Source organism: Amblyraja radiata, chromosome 15 (genome assembly GCF_010909765.2).
Source record: "Amblyraja radiata isolate CabotCenter1 chromosome 15, sAmbRad1.1.pri, whole genome shotgun sequence".
In the NCBI taxonomy this organism is placed as follows: domain Eukaryota; kingdom Metazoa; phylum Chordata; class Chondrichthyes; order Rajiformes; family Rajidae; genus Amblyraja; species Amblyraja radiata.
The window spans coordinates 35,418,663-35,443,690 of NC_045970.1; the positions used below are offsets into that span (position 1 = coordinate 35,418,663).

At 43.5% G+C, this 25,028-nt stretch overlaps 2 protein-coding genes across 4 annotated transcripts in view; one reads left to right on the forward strand and one right to left on the reverse strand.

Moving 5' to 3' along the window:
- Nucleotides 1-3,245, reverse strand: part of sfxn3 (sideroflexin 3) — a 38,141-nt gene extending 34,896 nt beyond the window's left edge. Inside the window, exon 1 of the mRNA XM_033034016.1 lies at nucleotides 3,129-3,245. The gene's annotated coding sequence lies outside the window, so the exon portion shown is untranslated. The remainder of the gene's footprint in view (nucleotides 1-3,128) is intronic.
- Nucleotides 3,246-18,493: 15,248 nt separating this feature from the next.
- Nucleotides 18,494-25,028, forward strand: part of pdzd7 (PDZ domain containing 7) — a 66,729-nt gene continuing 60,194 nt past the window's right edge. The window contains exons 1-2 of one of the 3 annotated variants that reach the window (XM_033034020.1): nucleotides 18,494-18,629; nucleotides 24,450-24,922. In XM_033034020.1, the coding sequence (XP_032889911.1) occupies nucleotides 24,724-24,922 (199 nt within the window). In that variant the 5' untranslated portion in view covers nucleotides 18,494-18,629; nucleotides 24,450-24,723. Of the gene's footprint in view, nucleotides 18,630-21,043; nucleotides 21,146-24,449; nucleotides 24,923-25,028 lie in introns of those variants that run through there. The other 2 variants (XM_033034017.1, XM_033034018.1) reach the window with 2 other exon arrangements.

Consider the following 25,028-nt stretch of genomic DNA (forward strand, 5'->3'; position numbering starts at 1 on the left):
TGACATCAAGCTGTACTGCACTGTACATACCAGCAGTTTATAACAAGAGGATGAGAGGTGACCTTCTAGAGATGTACAAGATCACAGAGTGGGGGGGGACCTGAGAACCTGAGGAGCAACTTTTTTTTCACAAAGGATGGTGTGTGTATGGAATGTACTGCCAGAAGATATAGTTGAGGCAGCTACTATGACAACATTTAAAAAACATTTAAACAGGTACATGGATAGGCCAAGTTTAGAAAGATATGGGTCAAACGCAGGCAGGTGGGGCTAGTGTAGATGGGGCATGTTGGTCGTTGTGTGCTGGTTGGGCCAAAGGGCCTGTTTTCACGCTGTATGACACATGACTATAACAATTAACTGCTTAGGGCGGCACGGTGGTGCAGCGGTAGAATGGCTGCCTTACAGCACTTGCAGCGCCGGAGACCCGGGGTCGATCCCGGCTACGGGTACTGTCTGTACGGAGTTTGTACATTCGCCCTATGACCTGCGAGGGGTTTCTCCAAGATCTTCGGTTTCCTCTCACACTCCAAAGATGTACAAGTATGTAGGTAAATTGGCTTGGTAAATGTAAAAATTGTCCCGAGTGTGTGTAGGGACAATAGTGTTAATTTGCGGGGGTCACTGGTTAGCGCGGACCCGATTGGATCTAAAACTAAACTAAACAATGTATTGCCGCACTGCCGATGATCTTACTCCAGAATTCATTCACTCTCTACATAAACTGTACCAAACCCATTGTAACAATTGTTCATCTGATGACAGCATTGAGGATGAAGATTCCCCTGCCTGCAAAAAGATGAAAAATCCACTTATGGCTCTTTAAGTCTAACCTTGGCAAACTAATGAAAGGAAAGATCAGCAATGCTACTGAGCTGCCCTATTCATTAATAAGATGCTCACTATGAAGTTATAGATCTACACAGCTCATGAACAGTTCCTTAGGCCCAACTTATCCATGCCAGCCATGCCAGCCTACCCGAGCTATTCTCACCACCATTCAGTCTGGGCTGAATAAGGACCTAGCTGCTCCAAAGTCAGTCACATGAGCTGAAATACTTAGGTAAGACAAGATTAACTAGCTTTACCATCATGTGGCACCAAATCTCCCCCAAACAATTTGTCAATTGGCATCAGCAGCAACTCTAGCTGAGGTCATGCCTAGCTCAAAAGACGATTGCCTTTCCTTCTTTCATGTAAGAAGAGAAAATGTTTGTTGACGATTACAGTGTTCAGATGCATAATTAATTCTTCAGACAATAAAGCAGAGTGTGCCACCATGCAGCAGGATTTGGAACGTAACATTTGGGAAGAAGAAAACTAAGTAACATTTGCTCCATAAAGAGTCACCAATCTTCAATAAGAAAGGCAACCAGTCTTTCCTAAGTAAAACACAAAGTGCTGGAGTGACTCAGCGGGTCAGGCAGCATCTCTAGAGGACATGACATTTCGTGTTGGGATCCTTCCTCAGACCAGTCTTTCTTAATGCCTCTCACTAATGTACCACCACCAAAATGCCTACCAACAACATCCTGGGATGTTCATATGCGTTTAAGTGTTGGACTCCATGAAATTACAAGATAAAATAACCAACTACACCTACACTCAGCAATTAAGCAATATATGAGTTGGCAACATCCTAGGTTATTCATATGTTAAAGTGTTGAAATTTCCAAGGAAAATTACGTGAGCTAAGTCGGAACCAAGTTGACACTGTTTCCAGCTGGTAAATTGCTCAATTGCTGACTGATGGGGAAATCAAATTCTATTTTTAAATTTCAAGTAAAACACTGAGATTTAAATTTCAAGGGAAATGCATTTCCTTTCTTTCGATAAAATCCAGCACTCCACAATACAGTATTTCAAGCATGTATTTATTTAAAAAAATGCAATTCAAACCCCTGTCTGCCCTCTTATCAAACATAGTGTAGACAGACAGAATATTTTTCCGAGAACAGATATATTACGACAGGGCAGAGCTTTAAAGTAAGTGGGACAAAGTTAAAAGGAGATGTGTGGGGCAAGTTTTTTTTCACATAGAGGATAGTGGGTGCCTGAAATGAAGTGCCGGGGATAATCAAGGATGAGTCTCACCCCAGGCACTCCATCTTCTCCCATCAGGCAAGTTACAGAAGTGAGAAAATGCATACATCCAGATTTAGGGACAGTTTCTTCCCAACTATTATCAGGCAATTGAACCTTCATATCACCAACTATAGAGCAGTCCTAAGCTACCATCCACCTAATTGGGTACCCTCACACTATCTTTAATCTGACTTTTCTGGACTATATTTTACACTGAACATTATCCCCTTTATCCTGTATCTGTATTCTGTGGATGGCTTGATTGTAATCACATATATAGTCTTTACACTGACTGAATAGCACACAACAAAAAAGCTTTTCATTGTACCTCTGTACACGTGACACTAAAATAAACTAAGTGGTTGTAAGTGACATTTAAAAAACTTTTGGCTAGGCATATGGATACGTGAGGAATGGAGAGATATGGATTATGCGCTGGCAGATAAGAGATGGTCTTAGCATCATGTTCGGCACAGACATTGTGGGCTGAAGGACCTAATTGAGTGATACAATATGGAAACAGGCCCTTCGGCCCAACTTGCACACATCGGCCAACATGTCCTAGGCTCACCTGCCTGAGCTTGGACCATATCCCTCCAAACTTGTCCTTTCCAAGTATCGGTCTAACTGTTTCCTAAACTTTGGGATAGACCCAGCCTCAACTACCCCCTATGGCAGCTTGATCCACACACCCACCACCCGTGTGATATTGTGCTGTACTGTTCCATAGGAAATAAGAGTCAAAATTAATTGCCAGTGTGGCGGCCTGGAACGCATTAGCTGTCATGGCAATATTCGTGACCTTGAACTTCCAGCAGGAAGGAGGGCCAGTTGACAGGGCGCCTTCAGGGGGGGTGGGCAGCCAGTGAGGCGGAGGGTGCAGTTTGGAAAGTTGGGGAGAAGATGCACACATTTCATGATAGTGCAAGTTAATGATTGATGGTGGAGGTCAGATTCAGAGCACCCTGCCTGCCTGCCTGCGCGGGTCACACGGGGCCTGGGACGTCCACTGCAACCCCCTCCCCTGGTAATTTCAGACTTACCTGTGGCTGGGTTGTGAAGCCCTGAACTGGGAGACGCGTTAAAGAAGAAGAACCACCGCCGCCGCCGCCTTCACCCTTCACCCGCGGCCCTCGGTACAACCAGGCGCCCGCCTCCCCCCCGGGCCCACCGCCCTGACTGGCCAATGGCGAGCGGTGGGCGGGGCAGCGCCGGCCAATCAGAGCCCGGGACGGAGGGGGCAGGTCCAATACGCGCCCATTCGGGCGGCGCTGATTGGTCGGCGCTGCAAGGCGTCTCCATGGGTAACGAGGAGCTTGCGTGTGGATTGGTCGCTGGGGAAGAGCTGGACTGGACCAGAGGGAATCTGTGTAGGAAGCAACTGCAGATGCTGCTTTAAACCCGAGATAGACGCAAAGTGCTGGAGTAACTCAGCGGGACAGGCAGCATCTCTGGAGAGAATGAATGGGTGACTTTTCGGGTCGAGACTCTTCTTCAGAATCTGCGTGGGTTGCTCTTGGATAACATTAGTTTTTTGGAGGGTGCATTTGCAAGGGTTTGCAGACTTTCTGAACCCTCCAGAGGAGTTTGCTATCTGGAAACATGCTTCTTCAGTATTTCCTCAGTTCAACATCATCATAATTGTCATGGCATTTGTGCCATTATTATAATCTCCGCCATTTGTCCAACAATCTGCCTATCAAATAACCCCCTCCGTTGTGTTCATCTATTACCAGATTCTGAAGGAAGGTCCCAATCCAAAATATCACCCATCTATGTTCCCCAAGGATGTTGCTTGACCCAATGTGTTAGAGTCATACAGCACAGAACAGGCCCGTCAGTCTAACTAGCCTACATCGACCAACATACCTCATCTACACTAGTCCCACCTGCCTGCATTTGGCCCATATCCCTCTAAACCTATCCTATCCCTGTCTAAATATTGCAACATTTAGACACAGGCACAGACTTTATTGTAGCATGGGCATATGTGTTTTGTAGCTCCAGCTGGACCCTTGTGCATTGCATCTTTTAACGTGGGGTGACTGGTGTACAAGGTCTTTGACAGGAACAGCCCTGTCCAAAGACATGCACTCCACCATGGTTGGAAGACTCTCCCTGCTGCAGCCTTCTTCCGTCTTCTCAGCCTGCTGGCCAGCCACCGTCCTCCAGCTGTTTCAATGTTGAGGTCTTCTTCTTGGGTCGCGCTTGGACCTCCTAACCATGGGTGACCCAGACAGCATAGCTCCAGATGATTTAGCTCTCAGGATATTGGACACGTGCAAGCCCCACCCTTCCACTAAGTCACAATTAAGTAAAATTGCTCAAAACAAAGAAAATGTATCACACTTCCCCCACATAGCCTTTACATTGGCTGCACCAAGCTTCATGCTTCAGTGCATCCTTCAGCAAGTACTCCTGCTGTCTAGATGGACGAGTCAGCACCATTTTCCTGGCTTCTTACTGTGCTGGAAAACCAATAAGATTTGGGCCGACCAAAAAGCATCTTTCACCAAGTTGATGGTCTTCCAGCAGCACCTGATGTCCGTCTCCAAATGTGTCACCGGGAACAGCTCATACGTCAGAGAGTCCTTTTGTTATAGAGTTGTTCAGGATGAACCACGACAAGGACCCCCCCCCCCATCCTACTCCAGATGCTCTTTGCAAATCCACACTCAGCTAAGAGGTGAGCAACCGTCCCTACTCCCTAGCTGCCTCTAATTATTCCTTCCAGCATAATTGCATAAAACTCATACCTTCTCAAAATGCTGTTCTAATAACTCACAGGCCCCACCCTGCCTTTTCCTGTTAAATTTAGAACATTTCCTAAGCACTGTTACTGTATCGTACTTAACTTCCTCTTTGGCCAAGTTCTCTCCAAATCCAATGAAAATTATTACAATGCATTACAAAATTAACACCAGGTATAATAAACCAACAATATTGACAATTAAGTAGCTTTTGATGTTTTGTAAGTTATGCTATCCAATTCCTCCAATGTGTTGTATCTTTCTTCTGAAACAATCTATTGTAAGGTCCAAAAATAGACACAAAATTCTGGAGTAACTCGGGGTAGGAGAATCAAGAACCAGACGGAGGTTTAAGGTGAGAATGGAAAGATTTAATAGGAACCTGAGGGGCATCTTTATTTTACACAAAGGGTGGTGAGTACTGGAATGTGTAGTTGAGGCAAGTACTATGATGCTTAAAAAATATTTGGACAGTTTAATTGATAGGATAGATTTAGAAAGATATGGGCCAAACGCAGGCAGCTGGGACTAATGTGGATGGGGCATGTTGGTTTTCACACTATATATCTCTGACACACACTATTGTTCAGTGAAAATCTTTCACGGTTTTTATGTCACACCAATAGAGATGAAGGCATTTTGATTTATTAGTTGGTACATGATAACCAAATGTTTTTCACTCAAACATTAGAATTCACTTTGAGTTGGTGTATCTGTACAAGGGATTTGACTACTTAGGTATGTTAACAGGGATAATTGACAAAGCTCAGTTGAAATTACCTGAAGATTAACAGCTGCGGTAAAATAATTAGTTGGAAAGTATTAATAGGAAACTGCAAGATGTAGTTTAGGAAAATGAACTATGTTATCCCCAAACCAGCTGGAAAAGTCTTCGAAATCCATGTGATAATAATAACATTTATCCCCTAAAATTGTGTAAAATTAGATGCTTGTGTAAAAATTATAAACATGATAAAACATGGATGATCAGCCATGATCATATTGAATGGTGGTGCAGGCTCGAAGGGCCAAATGGCCTACTCCTGCACCTATTTTCTATGTTTCTATGGTTCTAAAACAGTGGTTTGAGATGTCATGATTTTAAAAAGAATCATATAAAGGCCCTCAATGTAAATTCAACCTTTTAATAAACAGTGAGACAACAACAGCAGTGAAATGTACTAATTTGCCTTGCTTTAAATTACTTCATTTAATGGATTTTATATTACAAATTAAAATGTCGCACACCCGAACAACATTAACTGTATTTATCAATTATTTTATTGAATACAAGATGATACATTTCCACTCTAATCACAATTAGTTGCACCACTATCAACAAAGAGATAATTACTGCTGATGAAAATATCGCTCCAAGGAACCCAGTTAATAATAAAGGTGTTTTATGTTTATTGAGACAAAAAGGATTTAAATATTAAACTATTCAATAAATTTAAGTGTGAGATGTGTAATCTAAGACAGGCGGCTTGTTCTGTGATGTTTGGTGGCTGTGCTGAATGAAAATAAATGATGCAAACAGCTTCCCTGTCGCTGTAATGCTACTGGAAACATTAATAAACCTCAGGCTGCATCTACTACCCAAGCAAATCATTTTCAATTATCAAAAGGCTGAATGTTATACCTTGTGGACCAGTGTTTCCCCAAAGGGGGGTGTTACCGCCCCCTGGGGGGCTGTGGGACCATCTAGGCTAGGGGGGCGCTGAGATGCAAGGGGGTGGTGGGAGGGGGGGGTAGGAGAAGGGCAGGTGGCTGTACGCACTTGAACTGCTTGTTCTGCCGTGCTCTCCACTGACCTTCTCTCTAAATGCATGCATGGTTGCTAATAGCAAATGGTATCTAAGGCCCTTGCTAAATAACTATCATAGAAAAAATAGGTGTATGAGGAGGCCATTCGGCCCTTCGAGCCAGCACCGCCATTCATTGCGATCATGGCTGATCGTCTCCTATCAATAACCCGTGCCTGCCTTCTCCCCATATCCCTTGACTCCACTAGCCCCTAGAGCTCTATCTAACTCTCTCTTAAATCCATCCAGTGACTTGGCCTCCTTTGCCCTCTGTGGCAGGGAATTCCATAAATTCACAACTCCCTGGGAGAAAACGTTTTTTCTCACCTCAATCTTAAATGACCTCCCCTTTATTCTAAGACAGTGGCCTCTGGTTCTGGACTCGCCCCACATTGGGAACATTTTTCCTGCATCTAGCTTGTCCAGTCCTTTTATAAGTTTATATGTTTCTATAAGATTCCCCCTCATCCTTCTAAACTCCTTCTAAAGGTCCTTCTAAATCCTTCTAAACTCCAGTGAATATCAGATTTTCAAAAGTTGGCATCACTGGATCAAATTCATCAATTTTGTTAAATTAATGAAACAAAAAAGTTGTAATTGGATTTTGAATAAATGCACAATTAATTATTACTGTGAATTTTATTGTTTTATTATCTTCCTCAGTGGGTCATGCAAACTGTTATTTTGCATTTTCTGGGGTAGGATAGGGGGCACTGGGGATGAGTTTACAGAGCGAAAGGGGTGACGAGTTTGGTTTTTGCTCGCTTTACTTTACCCGGGTCGCTTTACTTTCCCCGGGTACTTTCCTCTCCAACTGCAGGAGATGTAACACCTGTCACTTTACCTCCCCCCCTTGACTCCATTCAAGGACCCAAGCAGTCTTTCCAGGTGCGGCAGAGGTTCACCTGCACCTCCTCCAACCTCATCTATTGGATCCGCTGCTCTAGATGTCAGCTGCTCTAAATCAGTGAGACCAAGCGTAGGCTTGGCGATCGCTTCGCCCAACATATCCGCTCGGTTCGCAATAACCAACCTGATCTCCCGGTGGCTCAGCACTTCAACTTCCCCTCCCATTCCGAATCCGACCTTTCTGTCCTGGGCCTTCTTCATGGTCAGAGTGAGGACCACCGTAAATTGGAGGAGCAGCACCTCATATTTCGCTTGGGCAGTTTGCACCTCAGCGGTACGAACATTAACCTGTAATTTCAGGTAGTCCCTACTTTCCTCTCCCCTTCTCAGCTCTTCCTCAGCCCACTGTCTCCACCTCTTCCTTTCTTCTTCCCCCCCCCCCCCCCCCCATCCTCACATCAGTCTGAAGAAGGGTCTCGACCCAAAACTTTGCCTATTTCATTTGTTCCATAGATGCTGCTTCAACCGCTGAGTTTCTCCAGCACCTTTGTCTACCACCAATCATTATGATATAATTATTCTGTCTCCTTATCACAGACTTATCCTAGCTATCTAGTTTGAAAATGTTTTCAAACTCCACAACCAGCAAAGTGATAATAAGTTGATATGATACTGGCATTCATAGGCACATGGATATGCAGGGAATGGAGAGATATGGATCCAGTACAGACAGGGGAGATTGTGTTTGGCATGGACATTATGAGCTGAAGAGCCTGTTCCTTTGTTGTACTGTTCTATGTTCTATGTAAGCAAATAATCTACAACACAAAGTGCTGGAGTAACTCAGTGGGTCAAGCTGCACAGACACAAAATGCTGGACCTCAGCGGGTCAGGTAGCATCTCGGAGAATTTTCGATCGGGACCCTTCTTCAGACTGAATATCTGTATGAAGAAGGTCCCGACCTGAAAGGTCTTCTATCCATTTTCCCCGGTGATGCCGCCTGACCCGCTGAGTTACTCCAGCATATTGCCCCCATTTTTTGCAAACCAGCATCTGCATTTCTTTGTTTCAACAAAGTAAATGTTCTGGTTTTTGATGTTGATTAATTGTTAGATACCGGCCAAGGCTGAGCATAACTCTAATGGTCACCAATAAAAGAAGTGGAAACCTCTGGCAGTGTAGAATGATTGATCCAGCTTTGTTTTTTGTTGCCAATCAGTCAACCTGTTAACTCCATTGCAATAGTACCATTAACTGAGCTTCATAGTCAATTTTCCAGGCTTGGCAACCCTTGGATCCCTGCACATCTTACTCACTACAAACTACAGCAACAAACAAGGTCCTGGAGGAACTCAGCAGACCAGGCATAATCTGTCGTGGGAAATCGAAATTGAATGTTTCCTTCTTCAGTTGTATGTCATTTTCCCTGCCTATGCTAGGTTCCAGTTGTTTGTTTTTTGATCAAGATTCCAGCATCTGCAGTCTATTATGTCTGCACTTTATACTACACTTGGACTGGACTGCCAAAATTGTAACTGCCTGTATCTGGCTCAACCTCTTTTCAAAATTAGTTTCTGTTGCACATGGTTATACTTCGTTTAATTCAGAGATATAGCATGGAAACAGGCCCTTCAACCCACCACGTCAAACATCGATTACCTGTTCACTGTAGTTCTACATTATCTCACTTTCTCAACTGCACCCTACACATTTTACAGAGGGCAATTAACATACAAAATCTGCACATCTTTGGGATGTGGGAGGAAACTGGAGCACCAGGAAGAAGTCCACACGGTCACAGGGAGAACATACAAACTCCATTCAGACAGCACCCAAGGTCAGGATCGAACCCGGGTCTCTGGCGCTCCGAGGCAGTAGCTCTACAAGCTGCGTAATAAAAGTAATAGCTGTCACTCAAAATAAAAAAGAATTGAAGGTTTCTGCTGTAGATTGCTATACTTATCGTAAAAAAAAAAATGACTGCAGTCACTTGAAGTAAATGAGAAATGATAGAGGCGAAGTTACAGATCTAACAGAGCCACATGAAACAAAATATCCACTTTCATCAGCACAGTTTCTTGCTGGTGCACTGGACATCTAAATGAGGTTTTCACCCACGATCTGTCCACTCAATAAGTATTTGTTATTTTTTTTAAATCAGGCTTGAAATGGCTCGGTAGTATGCCATTGGCTCTGAGCCTGCCATTGTCTCTGTGACAGCAGCTAATGATAACATGGTTGAAGTCTGCATGAAGGCCAAAACATCAGTGTATTCAGTCTTGACAAGAAGATGTTGATGTGGAATCTGCATAAATATTTGACATTGTAGATTTTTACAGCTAATGGCATTATATTTTGTTTTACCTCTGTAATGATGAAAATATCCATCTCCTTGTATGTTCTTGAATAAATCTTAAATATTCGAATACACTCTTAACACTGATTTGTATATCTGAAAATATTTACAGTAGTTTGCTCTAATTGTGTCAATCAATCACTACCAGTCATATTAAACACAAAACAGGAACAAAAACTACAATACTGTAGCTTATGTGCTTGGAGGTTATATTATCTGCATTGGCTGTTTTTACTTTGCAGGAATTCCATGTTTTATGACCAACAATAATAGGTCAATGCACGATGTCATATTCACTGTAATTGTTGGACACAAACACACAGTTGTAGAAAAAGCAATAGATGGAATTGTAGGATGGAATATAAATAAATGGAGATGGCCAAGTAAATGCACCTAACAATGTAAGAAGTCTTGCAAACGTTTTATTTAAAGGGACCCTTAATTGCAGTTTTGTTGGGGACTGAGCTGGAGGGACACTGTGTTGTGCCCGTGTGACTAACACAATGAGACATTTAAACAGCAATAAACTTTAAATACTTAGTGCTGGTAGCTTTCCATCATCAGTGATTATGTCCCTGAAGTTCGTGAACTGAGGAAAGAAGAGCATGTCAAATGTAACAGCTTGCATCAATCGTTTAGTTGGTGACTGCAAAGGCATTACCACTAATAGACACTTCTATTTATGTCAAAGTGTCCATTCCTCTCCAACCAAATGAATCATCTCCTGTAATTCTCCTCCTTAAAGAAAAATATTAATTCGGAATAGTTTTGTTGCAGTAAATTTTTATTTCAGCTGGACATAACACCAAATTGAAGAAAATGGCCACTATAAATGGTTGGATTCCACTGTAAATTGTGGAATCAACTAATTTAATTCTTCGACTAATTCTTCAGTAATATTTGAACTTTTATACAAAATGGTCAATTTTAAAAGTATAAAACCCTGAACAAATGCATCAACATATGACGATTGGTCTGGGATTAGGGCGGTGCAGTGATGCAGTGGTAGAGTTGCTGTTTTACTGCACCAGAGACCTGGGTTCGATCCTAACCTCGAGTACTGTCTGTGCGGAGTTTGCACGTTCACTCTGTGACTGGGTGGGTTTTCTCCAAGTGTTCCGGCTCCTCCCACATTCCAAGACATAAAAGTTTGTAAGATAATTGGCTTCTGGACAGTGTCCCTAGTCAGTGGGATAGAATTATTGTATGGGTTAATCGGCGTGTACTCGGTAGGCCGAAGGGCCTGTTTCTACATTGTATCTCTAAATTAAACAAGACTAAACTGAACACTACTGTGATAGTCAATGTCTTTGTGAAATGTTGTTATTAATATTGAAATACCCATCTAAACCTTATCTGCTTGCATACATTTATTGATAATGATCAGTTGGAAATAGATTATTTTAAATTTTTGCTAGGAACAATGCTGTCTGCCAGTTACTTAGCTTATTTCTCAAAGCCAGATATGAAAATGTCTTATCTTCTTCCAAAAGGCAATTCTTATGTTCATTTCACAATGGTTACCGGGAAAGGTAATGCAATTTTGGCAGAATCATATTGTACATTTTAGAATATTTCACAGGGTCCCTCGCATTCCAAAACACTTATAGTTATCGTAACAATCAGCATTTCATACAAATGCAGATTAAGTGTATTATTGCATTTCATACAGCGTTGATCTCACTATAACAGGAACCGCTTGCATTTTGTGATGCCTATCAGTTGATTACTTCTGCAAAGGAATACAAGTAGTGCATTGAAAAGGATTTCCATACTTTGGTATTTTACTCTCAAACAGCATGCAACTAAATTTGTGAGATCCTTCAATTCCAAGTTGTAGTTTGAAGAACATAGTGAAATAATATCAGTGAGAGTTTGCATTACAAACAACAGGACTCTGAGATAAGCTTATGGTCGACGAAAATATACACGCCAAGAACTTCAAACATGGTATCTTGCAGTCTTGATTGACAGAAGCTTGCTGTCAATGATTTAAATGTCAGCCATGTACTGACATCTACACGAAAAATCTATGGTGTTATAATTATTAAAAGTATATTAAAAATTAATCAACTGATGACTTTTGGAAGATGTTACTACGTATTGCATGTTATCATTTTATTTGTATTCTTTCAACAAATATGGACAGCTTATAGGCCTGTCCCACTTAGCCGATTTTTCAGGCGACTGTCAAGTCGTAGCCGGTTGCTGAAAAGCCGGCGACTGTCAGAGTAGAACACACGCACACCCACACACATCGCTTCTTTCACCAGTCAGTTATGCAGGCGGGGGACAGGGCAAGCGGGGGGAGCGCTGTCTGAGTGAAATTCACACGGTGCAAAGCCAATGTGATACAGACACACACCACGATTAAATCAGACAGGGCCTTTGAGGAATATGAAGAGAGCAGGAAAGAACTCATGCAGAGAATTAGAAGGGCGAAAAGGGCCCACAAAATGTTTTGTAAATGGATTAGAGAATCCCAAGGCATTTTATACATACATTAAAAAAAGGAAGGCATAAGGTAGAGGGTACAACCACTTAAGGATAAAAGAGAGAATTTATGCTTGGAGACAGAGGATGTAGGCGAGGTACTAAACAAGTTATTTGTATCAATATTCACAAAAATGATTGACATAGATGATAGTGAAATATGTGTGGAGTATACTAATAAACCTGGGTATTTTTAGATCAAGAAGGAAGTGGTTAGGTTTCTTGAAGAACATTAAAGCAAATATGTTCCCAGGGCCTGATGAGATCTATTCCAAGTTATTGAGAAAGACAAGAGAGGAGATTATGGGGTCTTGACAGATATCTTTGTATCTACTCTGGCCACAGGCACGGTCCCGGAGGACCTGAGAATGGTCAATGTTGTTACTTTTGTTTAAAAAGGGAAATAGAAATAATCAAGTAAATTATGGGGTGGTAAGATTTGCATCGGTGGCAGGGACGATGTCGGGGATAGGATTTACTTGCATTTGGAAGAGAACGGGCTCATGAATAACAGTCAATATGGCTTTGTGCAAAGCAGGTCATGACTTAAAGTGTCTAACAAACTTGATTGAGTTTTCGGAGGAGATGAATATTGAGGCTAGTGTAGTGATTGTTGTCTACATGGACTGTGGTAAGGCTTTTCACAAGGTACCTCATGGTAGACTGATCCAGAAGATTAAAAAGGGTCTCGAAGAAGGATCTGAAGAAGGGTCTCGACCCGAAACATTGCCTATTTCCTTCGCTCCATAGATGCTGCCTCACCTGCTGAGTTTCTCCAGCATTTTTGTCTACCTTTGATTTTCCAGCATCTGCAGTTCCATTAAACAGAAGATTAAAAAAGTGGCCACATAAGTAGATAGAGTGGTAAAGAAATCACATTTCCTTCATTGATTGGAGCAAGAGTCAGAAAGTATTGTGACTTTATAAAACTTTGATTAGGCTGCATGTGGAGTATTGTGTGCATTTCTGGACACCCTATTACAGGAAGAATGTAGAGGATTTGGAAAGAGTGCAGGAAAGGATTGGCAGAATGCTGCCTGAATTAAAGGATTTTAGTTATAAGGACAGGTTCGACAAATTTTAATTGTTTTCTTTGGAGTGTCGGAGGCAAATACTAGAGGAGAGATGGGGAAAGAAAGTAGAAATATTGAGCAAGCTTTTTTTACACAGGGAATGGTAAGTGCCTGAAACACACTGCCAGGATGTTGGTGGAAGCAGATGCGATAGTGGCGTTGAAAGGGTTTTAGATAGGCACAAGAAAATGACAGAAATATGAATCATATGCAGGCAGAAGGGATTAGTTTAATTTGGTATCATGTTCGGCACAGACATACATCATGGACTGAAGAGCCTGTTCCTATGCTGTACTGTTCTATGTTCTATGTTTCCAGTTTTCAATTACAAAAACTAATGTTAAAATCATCAGAACAAAAAAAATAACGTTGCATTGAGATATCCTTAGAGAAAAATAAGGTCATAACTCAAAAGGTCATAAGTGATAGGAGTAGAATTAGGCCATTCGGCCCATCAAGTCTACTCTGCCGTTCAATCATGGCTGATCTATTTTTCCCCTACTAACTCCATTCTCCTGCCTTCTCCCCATAACCTCTGACACTTGTACTAATCAAAAATCTATCTATCTCTGCCTTACAAATATCCACTGACATGGCCTCTACAGCCTTCTGTGGCAAAAAATTCCACAGATCCACCACCCTCTGACTAAAGAATGTTTTCCTCATCTCCTTCTTAAAAGAACATCCTTTCATTCTTAGGCTGAGACCTAGATTCTCCCACTAGTGGAAACATCCTCTTCACATCCACTCCATCCAAGCCTTTCATTATTCTATACGTTTCAATGAGGTCCACCTCATTCTTCTAAACTCCAGTGAGTACAGACCCAAGTGCTGAAAAATGCTCATCAAAGGTTAACCTACTCATTCCTGGGATCATCCTTGTATACCTCCTCTGGACCCTCTCCAGAGCCAGTACATCCCTCCTCAGACATGGTTGCCAAAATTGCTCACAATATGCTGGGGTTAAATGTTTTTAAATGATTTATAGTTTTATGTTTGTGCATGTTAACTGATTAAATTGCTTGAGAATTGGTAAACAACCTACGCAGTCAACTAATCAGCAATGAACGTGATGTGCTCATCACATGAAATGAAATGCAAATTGCATTGAAGAGGACAGTAGAGAAGTTAGCATAAACAAAAATCAATCGCTCTGTTTTGAAGTATGTCAAAGGATAAAAATCTTCATTTTCAGATTTTGATTTGCATCTCATTTGTTTCATCTTCGCATTTCTCTTCACTTAAGATATGTAGAGACACAGCTGCATGAATCCTGCCAAATGCTGGAGAAGTACTGACATGTTTGTCACAGTTCTGAAACAACAGAACCTGAACTGCAAGAAATGGATGTCTTTTCAGGTGCTTGACAAGTACTTACCTCAAGATTTTTTTAAACACATTATACAAAAGGATTAAAATATGACAAGTACCATTTGTGTTGTTCCAGTGCCGAGTAAAAACTATCTGAACCAAGAGTCTAGGAAGGAAATGCAGATGCTAATTTACACCAAAAATAGAGACACAAAATGCTGCAGTGACTCAGCGGGTCAGTCAGCATCTCTGGAGGAAAGGAATAGGTGATGTTTCCTTCTCCCCTGACTCTCAGTCTGAAGAAGGGTCTGGACCCGAAACGTCACCCATTCCTTCTCTCCAGAGATGCTGCCTGTTCTGCTGAGTTACGCCAGCATTTTGTATCTTCCTTCGATTTAAACCAGCATCTGCAGTTCTTTCCTACACATGTTGCCTGATCTGCTGAGTTACCCCAGCATTTTGTGTCTATCATTGAACCAAGAGTCTAACTACTTCCCCATGCCTTTAAATGGCACTAGCTGGATCGACGCGCTGGAGCTCCGGTGAGCTGGACCGCCGAGAGCAACACCTCCTGGCTGCGGGTCTGCGGAGCGGAGCGGGCGCCGCCGACATTAACATCGGGAGCCTGGGAGCTCCAACTCGGTGCGTCCTTGTCGGCTTCGGAAGCCGACAATCCCCTGCTAGGAAGCGGCCGTTCCAGGTGGCCCAGCCGCTGTGAGGACTCTCCCGACACCGGGGCAAGACCACCCGGCTAGAACGGCCAGGAACATCGGGCCTCCGTTGAGGCAACAGCGGTGGCCTTAATAGGCCTGACTTTTGGGAGAACTGGGGTTGGGGACTGGACTTTTGTGCCTTCCCCCACAGTGGTAACCACTGTGGGGGGATGATTTTTATGTGTGTAAGGTACTTTGTTAGTCTGTGTCCAAGATGGCTGTCGGAAGTGAGAGTGGACGCTGGCGCGCTTTAGCTGCCGCTGCTCTCTCTTCACATTGTGTTTTTTTTGATTTTTTGATTTTGTGTCTTTGGAGCGATTTCTATCTTTAATTTGTGTATTGATGATGTCCTTATTATTTATTTTTCTCCGACTATATGTTTTTTTCTCTCTTCTGTTTAATCTTTGTAAGGTGACCTTGAGATTTGAAAGGCGCCCGAAAATAAAATTTATTATTATTATTATTATTAAGTGGGACCCGTTGGGGGAGAGGGGTGTGGGGGAGGGGGGGTGAGGGGATGTGGGGATGTGGGGAGGGAGATGTGGAGGAGGGGTGTGTGGGGGAGGAGTGTGTGTGGGGGAGGGGGGGGGGTGTGGGAGGGGGGGCGAACCTTCAAAACCTTCATAACTTTTGTACTAATTCACCGATCGGAACAAAACTTATTTGATTTGCAGCAGAGAATGGTGAGTAAGGTGGCGAAAAATCATAGCGCTATGGGGGAATCGTTTTGCGTAAATTTAATTACAACGCAGACACGAAGTGGCCAAGATGAGAGTTTTAGTAATATATAGAAGATAGATAGATAGATTACTATCATTGAATCAACCACCATCAAATCAGGCCAGAAGTTTAGAAACAAGGAACTGCAGATGCTGGTTTACAAAAAAAGAACAAAGTGCTGGAGTATCTCAGCGGGTCAGGCAGCATCTCTGGAAAACATGGATAGGTGAAATTTGGGTTGGGACCCTTCTTCTGACTCAGAATCCATATTCTTGCAAAGAATAACTTAGTTCTGCTAACATCTTAATATCATGACCTATCCAATACATCTTTTGCACTATAAAAAGACACTAACTGCTGGAGTAACTCAGCAGGACAGGCAGCATCTCTGGAGGACATGGTTTGAAACATAGAAAATAGGTGCAGGAATAGACCATTCGGCCCTTCAAGCCAGCACTGCCATTACATATGATCATGGCTGATCATCCAGAACCAGTACCCTTGCTCCTGCTTTCTCCCCATATCACATGATTCTGTTTGCCCTCAGAGCTATATCCCACTCTCTCTTGAATACATCCACTGAATTGCCCTCCACTGCCTTATGTGGCAGAGAATTTCACAGATTCACAACTCACTGGGTGAAAAGGTTTTTCCTCATCTCAGTCCTAAATGGCTACCCCTTATTCTTAAACTGTGACCCCTGGTTCTGGACTCCCCCAACATCGGGAACATTTTTCCCGCATCTAGCCTGTCCAATCTCTTAAGGATTTTATATGTTTCTATTCTATAAGATCCCCTGATAGATTACATTTCAGGTCGAGACTGTTCTTCAGACCCATTGTTTCCTCCAGAGAAGCCGCCTGACCCGCTGAGTTTCTCCAGTCTTATTTTGTAAACCAGCATCTGCAGTTCCTTGTCTACATCTTTCGTGCTGCCACCTTACACCGGAATTTGATCTGGGCTTCCTTCTTCTTCAGGATATTTGCTTTGGCAATCTGTATGCCTGGCCTCTCACAATGACGCATTGGCTAAGTTCTCATATAACTCATTGCTCATTTGCAATGCGACGCATCAACACACTTGAGTTATTCGCAGGAATCTGACCCAATGCTCAATAGCTTGCCAATAGCTACCTATAATCCGTCATATACATGAACTGTGATTGCCAAGCGTGTGAGCTGTCCATGGTGCTGATTTAGCTTTCATTTTTAGTTGTACACTTTAGACTTTCAGACTTTATACTTTAGAGACAACGCAAAAACAGGTCCTTTGGCCCACTGAATCAACACCAACCAGCAATCACCCTGTACACTAGCACTATCCTACACACTATCCTACACACTAGGACCAATTTACAATTTTACCAAAGCCAATTAACCTACAAACCTGTCGTATTCGGAGTGTGGGAGGAGACCGGAGCACCCAGAGAAAACCTACATGGTCACAGGGAGAACATACAAACTCCATACAGAGAGCACCCATAGTCAGGATCGAACCCGAGTTTCTGGCACTGTAAGACAGCAACTCTACTGCTGCGCCACTGTGCCGCCCTATACACTTTGTTTATATTGTTGAATGAAAATCATTGCATTCAGCAGTTTTGTTTTGAAAGCCAATTCACATTTAGAGTATCATAACGCCACAGTGGGTGGCCATTTATCAGACTGAGTCAATACTTGCTCTTTGTAGAGATCAAAAGTGCATCCTATCACCAATGTTCTATTGCCATAACCATGCAAGTGTGCTTGCCTTAAATGCCTTACCAATTTACATTCAAAATCATTGACGGTCTCCCATTCCACCACCTTAGTAAACAGCAAGTTCTAGGTCATTACTTAGGTAACTTATTTCTTCAGACAAAGCTTATTTGTTGTATGCTATACTATCCAGGCAGCGAAAAGAAGAAGGGTTTCGGCCCGAAACGTCGCCTATTTCCTTCGCTCCATAGATGCTGCTGCACCCGCTGAGTTTCCCCAGCAATTTTGTGTACCAGCGAAAAGAACAATACGTGATTACAACCAAGCCTTCCACTGTGTACAGATAAGAATAAAGAGTATAATGCATCGTGCAAAATAAAGTCCAGTAAAGTCCAATTAAAGATAGTCTGAGGGTCTCCAACGAGGGAGATGGGGTAGCTCAGGATCGCTCTTTAGTTGGTGAATGGATGGTTCAGTTGCTTGATAACAGCTGGGAAGCAAATTTACCTGGGTGTGGGGGTGGGGGGGGACACGGATGATTGACGGATGATTGACGGGTCTGCGGGCCAATGGGTAGCAGCCTCTCCGCCGGCGCTGTGATCCAATGAGGGGCGAGGGGCGGGCTCTGGCGGCGCGAGTGACCTGTCGCCGTGGCAACGGCCGGGGGGGAGGCCCGTCCTAGAGCAGCTCACGGTGAACAGACCAAAGATCTCCGCTGTAGGATATAGGATCTTTGGAATAGACTGCAGCGTGTGTTTGAGGGCGGCCGATGAACGGTGAGCTGACGGCAGCGTGTGTTTGGGGGACGGCCGGTGCATGAGCTGACGGCAACTTGTGTTTGGGGAGGGTGGGGGTTAGAGTCCTCAGGACGCCATCATGTTGAGGGGGATCCCAGGCCGGTTCCCGGCGCCCACTGTGATGAAGGGAGGGGAAAGCACCTCCACCTCTCCGGCTAGTTTACCTCGTTGGTTGATGCATTCGGACTTGTTTCGGGAACTGGCGCGGTTATCAATGCCTTCGTCTCCGACTGACGACTCCGCGCCTGCCTAAGCCGGCGACCCCGGCCCTTCACCGCCTGCCCACGACGCATGCGTTGGGGATGCAGGCAGTAGATGCACGGTGGTGGGGATGGGGTGATGCATGGCAATGGGGATGGGTGAGGATGAGTTGCATTGGTGTTGCAGTCATGGGATGCACAGTAGTGGGAATGGGATGTACAATGGTGGTGGGAATGGGATGAGTGGCGGTGGGAGTGGGATGCATTGCAGTGGGAATGGGATGCACTGTTCTGGGACTGGGATGATGCATGGTCGTGTGATGGGATGTACAGTGGGAGAGTGGAAGATGAATTACATTGTTGTTACAGAGTGGGCTGTACAGAGGGGTTGTCCAGTTAGGGGAATAGACAATAGGAGCAGGAGTCGGGCCCTTGGAGCCAGCACTGCCATTCACTGTGATCATGGCTGATCATCCACAATCAGTACCCTGTTCCTGCCTTCTCCCCACGTCCCTTGACTCCACTACTTTTAAGAGCTCTTATCTTTCTTGAAAGTATCCAGAGAATCGGCCTACACTGCCTTCTGAGGCAGAGAATTCCACAGATTCACAACTTGACACCATCCAGATAATAATCTGCCTTCCTGTTCTTACCATCAAAGTGGATAACCTCACATTTATCCACATTAAACTGCATCTGCCCACTCACCCAACCTGTCCAAGTCACCCTGCATCCTCCTAGCATCCTCCTCACAGTTCACACTGCCACCCAGCTTTGTGTCGTCGGCAAATTTGCTAATGTTACTTTTAATCCCTTCATCTAAATCATTAATGTATATTGTAAATAGCTGCGGTCCAAGCTCCGAACCTTGCGGTACCCCACGAGTCACTGCCTGCCATTCTGAAAGGGACCTGTTAATCCCTACTCTTTGTTTTCTGTCTGCCAGCCAATTTTCTATCCATGTCAGTACCCTACCCCCAATACCATGTGTTCTAATTTTGCCCACTAATCTCCTATGTGGGACCTTATCAAAGACATTCCGAAAGTCCAGGTACACTACATTCACTGGCTCTCCCTTGTCCATTTTCCTAGTTACATCCTCAGAAAATTCCAGAAGATTAGTCAGGCATGATTTCCCCATCATAAATCCATGCTGACTCAGACTGATCCTGTTCCTGTTATCCAAATGTGCCGCTATTTCATCTTTTATAATTGACTCCAGCATTTTCCCCATCACCGAAGTCTGGCTAAATGGTCTATAATTCCCTGTTTTCTCCCTCCCTGGGATGGGAAGTGGTGGAAATGGGATACATGGGAGTAGACAATAGACAATAGGTGCAGGAGTAGGCCATGCGGCCCTTCGAGCCAGCACCACCATTCAATGTGATCATGGCTGATCATCCCCAATCAGTTCCCCGTTCCTGCCTTCTCCCCAAATCCCTTGACTCCGCTATTTTTAAGAACCCTATCTAGCTCTCTCTTGAAAGCATCCAGAGAATCCGCCTCCACCGCCCTCTGAGGCAGAGAATTCCACAGACTCACCACTCTCTGTGAGAAAAAGTGTCTCCTCGTCTCCGTTCTAAATGGCTAACTCCTTATTCTTAAACTGTGGCCCCTGGTTCTGGACTCCTCCAACAGCGGGAACATGTTTCCTGCCTCTAGCGTGTCCAAACCCTTAACAATCTTATATGTTTCAATGAGATCCCCTCTCATCCTTCTAAACTCCAGAGTGTACAAGCCCAGCTGCTCCATTCTCTCAGCATATGACAGTCCTGCCATCCCGGGAATTAACCTTGTAAACCTACGCTGCACTCCCTCAATAGCAAGAATGTCCTTCCTCAAATTAGGGGACCAAAACTGCATACAATACTCCTGGTGTGGTCTCACAAGGGCTCTGTACAACTGCAGAAGGACCTCTTTGCTCCTATATTCGATTCCTCATGTTATAAAGGCCAACATGCCATTCGCTTTCTTTACTGTAGAAATGGGATGCAGGGTAGTGGGAAATGCTGAAGATAAATTGCATTGGTGCTGTAGAGATTGGATGGACAGAGGGGTTGCCCAGTGGTCAGAAGGGGTGAAGATGAATAGCATGGGTGCTGCAGAAATAGGCTTCAGTAATAAGTTGCCACAGAAATGTTACCAACAGTGAGAATGGTTGAAGATGAATTGCCTCTCTGCTGTAGGAATGGGATGATACAGAAGGTTTTTCACGCAGCAGGATGGGTGAAGATGAATTATATTGGGACTGCAGAAAAAGGAATGTACAGAGGGGTTGTTCAGCAGTGAAAATGGGTGAGGATGCATGATATTGGAGTTGCAGTATGGGATGCCACAGAGGCGGCCCCAAGCAGTGAGAATGTGTGAGGTTGATTTGCGTTGGTGCTGCAGGAATAGGATGCAGAGAGGGGTTGCCCAGTAGTGGGAATGAGAGATGATGAATTGCAAACATGATGCAGTAAAGAGTTGCTACAGAAGAGATGCCAAGCAGTTCTCCAGAGCAACCATGTTCTCCAGAAATGCTGCCTAGATGCTTCAGTGCTGTAGTTACTCCAGCACTTTGTATCTATCGTTGTTGGAGAAACTCCTCCCGGCGAGCCCCGGAAAAACCGAGACCTGAGTCTTGCGGATCGGAGCCCAGGGCCGACGGAGTCGACTGCTGTGGCCTCGGTCGGCGCCACGGAGCACTCGGAAAGTCCCGGCAGCAATAGTGGAGAGGTCGGTGAGGTGGTCGATGATGCCGCCGACCAACGGACGAGGACGGGCCACGTGGGAGTGAGGACACCACTGTCGGAGGGAAGGAACAAAGGAGGACCCGGCGTGGGGGGACAGCCATGAGGGAGGGAAAGAACAATGGAGGACCCGGAATGGGAGGGGGTGGAAAACAAAATGGGACTTGACGCGGTATACTTTGCAACTTTGTCAGTGCCGTTAATGTGGCGACTCTTTGCATGCCTTGGGTATGCAAGCAAAGAATTTTACTGTGACTTGTCACATAAGACAATAAAGTATTAATTCATTAATTCAGTGGGAATGGGTGAACATGAGTTGCATATCCACTGCAGCAATGGGATAATGCAGAATGTTTGCCATGCAGTGGAAATGGTTGGAGATGAATTGCTTTTGTGCTGCAGTAATGGGTTGCCATAGAAGAGTTGCCAAGCAGTTGGAATGTGTGAGAATGCATGGCATTGGGATTGCAGAAATGGGATGTAACAGGGGTTGTTAAGCAATGGGAAGGTTGAAGACGAATTGCATTGGTGCTGCAGGAATGGGATGATGCAGAAGGTTTACTATGCAATGGGATGGGTGAAGATGAATTGCATTGGTGCTGCAGGACTGGGATGCCCATAGAGGTTGCCAAGCAGTGGGAAGAATGACAATCATTTGCAATAGTGCTTCAGTAACGGGATGGAACAGGAGGTTTTCCCCAGTCATGGGAATGGCTGAGGATTCATGGCATTGGGACTGCAGGAATAGGATGCCATGCAGGTGTTTCCAAGCAGTGGAAAGGGTTAAGATGAATTGCATTAATGCTGCAGTAATGGGATGCCACAGAAGGGACCCAAGCAGTGAGAATGAGTGTAGATGGATTGCATTGATGCTGCAATATGGGATGCACAGAGGGTTTGTCCAATGTGGGAATGGGTGAGGAAGAATTGTATTGACACTGCAGGATTGCGATGTCCCGCGCACAAGGAATGGGGATGAATCAATTGATAAATTGATCTGGCTTTTATTTTCATTCATTCATAAGGAAACTAAACATCAACGTTCCACCAATAATTACCTCACCCTAATCTCGCAATTGCTTTGAACTTAATGGTGGAGGCAGAAACCCTCATTGCATCCATACTGTTACCAGTTGCAGCAAGTCAACTACTGGCCACACACATTTGGTTTTGCTGAATTCTGTGCATTATCCATTTCAAGTAATTTTTTTTGTCATTTTGAAACTATGTTTTCTTAAGTACAAAATGATTAATATTCAACTAAAATTAAAGTTATATGCATAACTCTAAGAGGCATGAACTATTAAATAAAAACATTGGATTTTAATTGTAGTTTTCATACCTACGAAGCCCAATGCACAAGAAATCTATTCACCAACCCAGCCATCCAGCATCCTCTATGGTAGCTGGTCCATCCCTTGACAAGAGGAAGATGGGAGTGTTTCGTCCCCCAAGACAGAGAGAAGTAGGTACAGGTTTGTGTAGACTTGGTGGGTTTGGGCATTTTTCCTTGCTATATGATTCTATGGCAGTGAATTAATGGTGATGACAGATCAACTCAAAAGTCAAAAGTCCAAGTATCCTTTATTGTCTTTCAGACCTTTCGGTCTGAACAAAATTTCGTGCCTTGCAGTCATACATATAATAAAAATAACAAAAACACACAATAAACACAAATTTAACATCCACCACAATGAGTTCACCAGGCACCTCCTCACTGAGATGGAAGGCAAAAGTCTTAAAGTCTTAAACTCTAGACATTTGGTAGATATGGTCATGATCTGCTGAAGTTTTCAGAATTCTATTTTAGTGCCTACTTCAACGACATTTATTTTTCTACATCTACCAAATCCTTATCCCCACACCCATTCCCTGTTCTAATTATAAACATTTTCATACAAATGATCAGCTTTCCCCCTTTCCCTTCCATGTTCAGCATCACCCTCCCCGTCCCAGGAAATGCATCTCCAGAAAGAAACTCGGGTGGTAAAAAACTAGTTATATATATTCATAAATTAAAATGAGATGTTCAATTAGTTAAACTTGAATGATAGTTCTTCCACAAGTGGAGATTTAATACATTTTACATCATGTATTTTCTGTAGACACGAAATGCTGGAGTAACTCAGCGGGACAGGAAGCATCTCTGGAGATAATTTTGTGTCTACCTTCCATTTAAACCAGCATCTGCAGTTCTTTCCGACACATGTATTTTCCGTAATTACACTTCACAATATAACCTGATATATCATCGAGCAATATATGCATGAGCTTTCCAGTGTTTAGCCCTTTACTAAACGTCTGTAATCAATGTTATCCCATTATGACCTCTGCCTCTTCTTCAATTAACATATTATTGTTTGCATGTGAGCAGTAATTCCCTGTTTGGTACAGAATCAAATGTTGTTCCAAGAAGAATTTGCTTTAGTATATGAATTCTGAAATTGACCAAATGAATATTTTAACTTATCCCTTTTGAGCTGGCATGGTGGTGCAGCGGTAGCGTTGCTGCCTTACAGCACCAGAGACCCAGGATCGATCCTGACCATGGGTGCTGTCTGTATGGAATTTGTATGTTCTACCCATGACATCGTGGGTTTTCTCCAGGTGCTCCGATTTCCTCCCACACTCCAAAGATCTACAGGTTTGTAGGTTAATGGGCTTCGGTAAAAATTGTAAATTGTCCCTAGTGTGTAGGATGGCGTTGGCGTATGGGGATTTCTGGTCGGCGCGGATTCAGTGGGCTGAAGGACATGTTTCCACGCTGTATGTCTAAAGACTAAATTTTACTACAGTACAGGTAAACCCGTAACTCTGCCTTAACTCTATGCTAAAGTAAATAATGCTTTGTTTCCTTTGATTTACAGGAATTCTCAAAATTATTTCCAAATAACTTTCTACCAGACACTGAGGCAAAATGGCTGAAGGTTTGGCAAGTCTTTGTTATCTCAATACCCCTATTTCTGATCTCTATATTCTACATGGAGCCGTCATCAGTTCCTTGGGCAAGCAAGATGCAAGGTGAAGAATCCTTGGTGCTGCTTCAGACTTTAAAATGGAAGAAATTGGCAAATCCATCTCCCACACCTGATAACATCACATGAATTTATACAATCCTGATTATTGGTGGACTACACCAGCATGGCTCATTCATTTGACTCTGCAAGAAGAGAGATGACAGATACAATACATCCCAACTATCACACTGGTAGTTCAAGCACAGCAACAAAGTACCTGTTAAAGAAGCAGCACAAGCAAATGAATGGACCGCCCAGAGCAACTCGATCTAATTCACCCATGGGCAGGGTGATCCTTATCACAGGTGCTTCTCCAATTGAAGGTAAGACCAGGTGTGCATTATTACATTTCAATAATATCCACTTCACATTCTGTTTTAAATTGGATCTGCTTAAAAAATTAATTAATATCTTAGCGGCCTTAAGGCT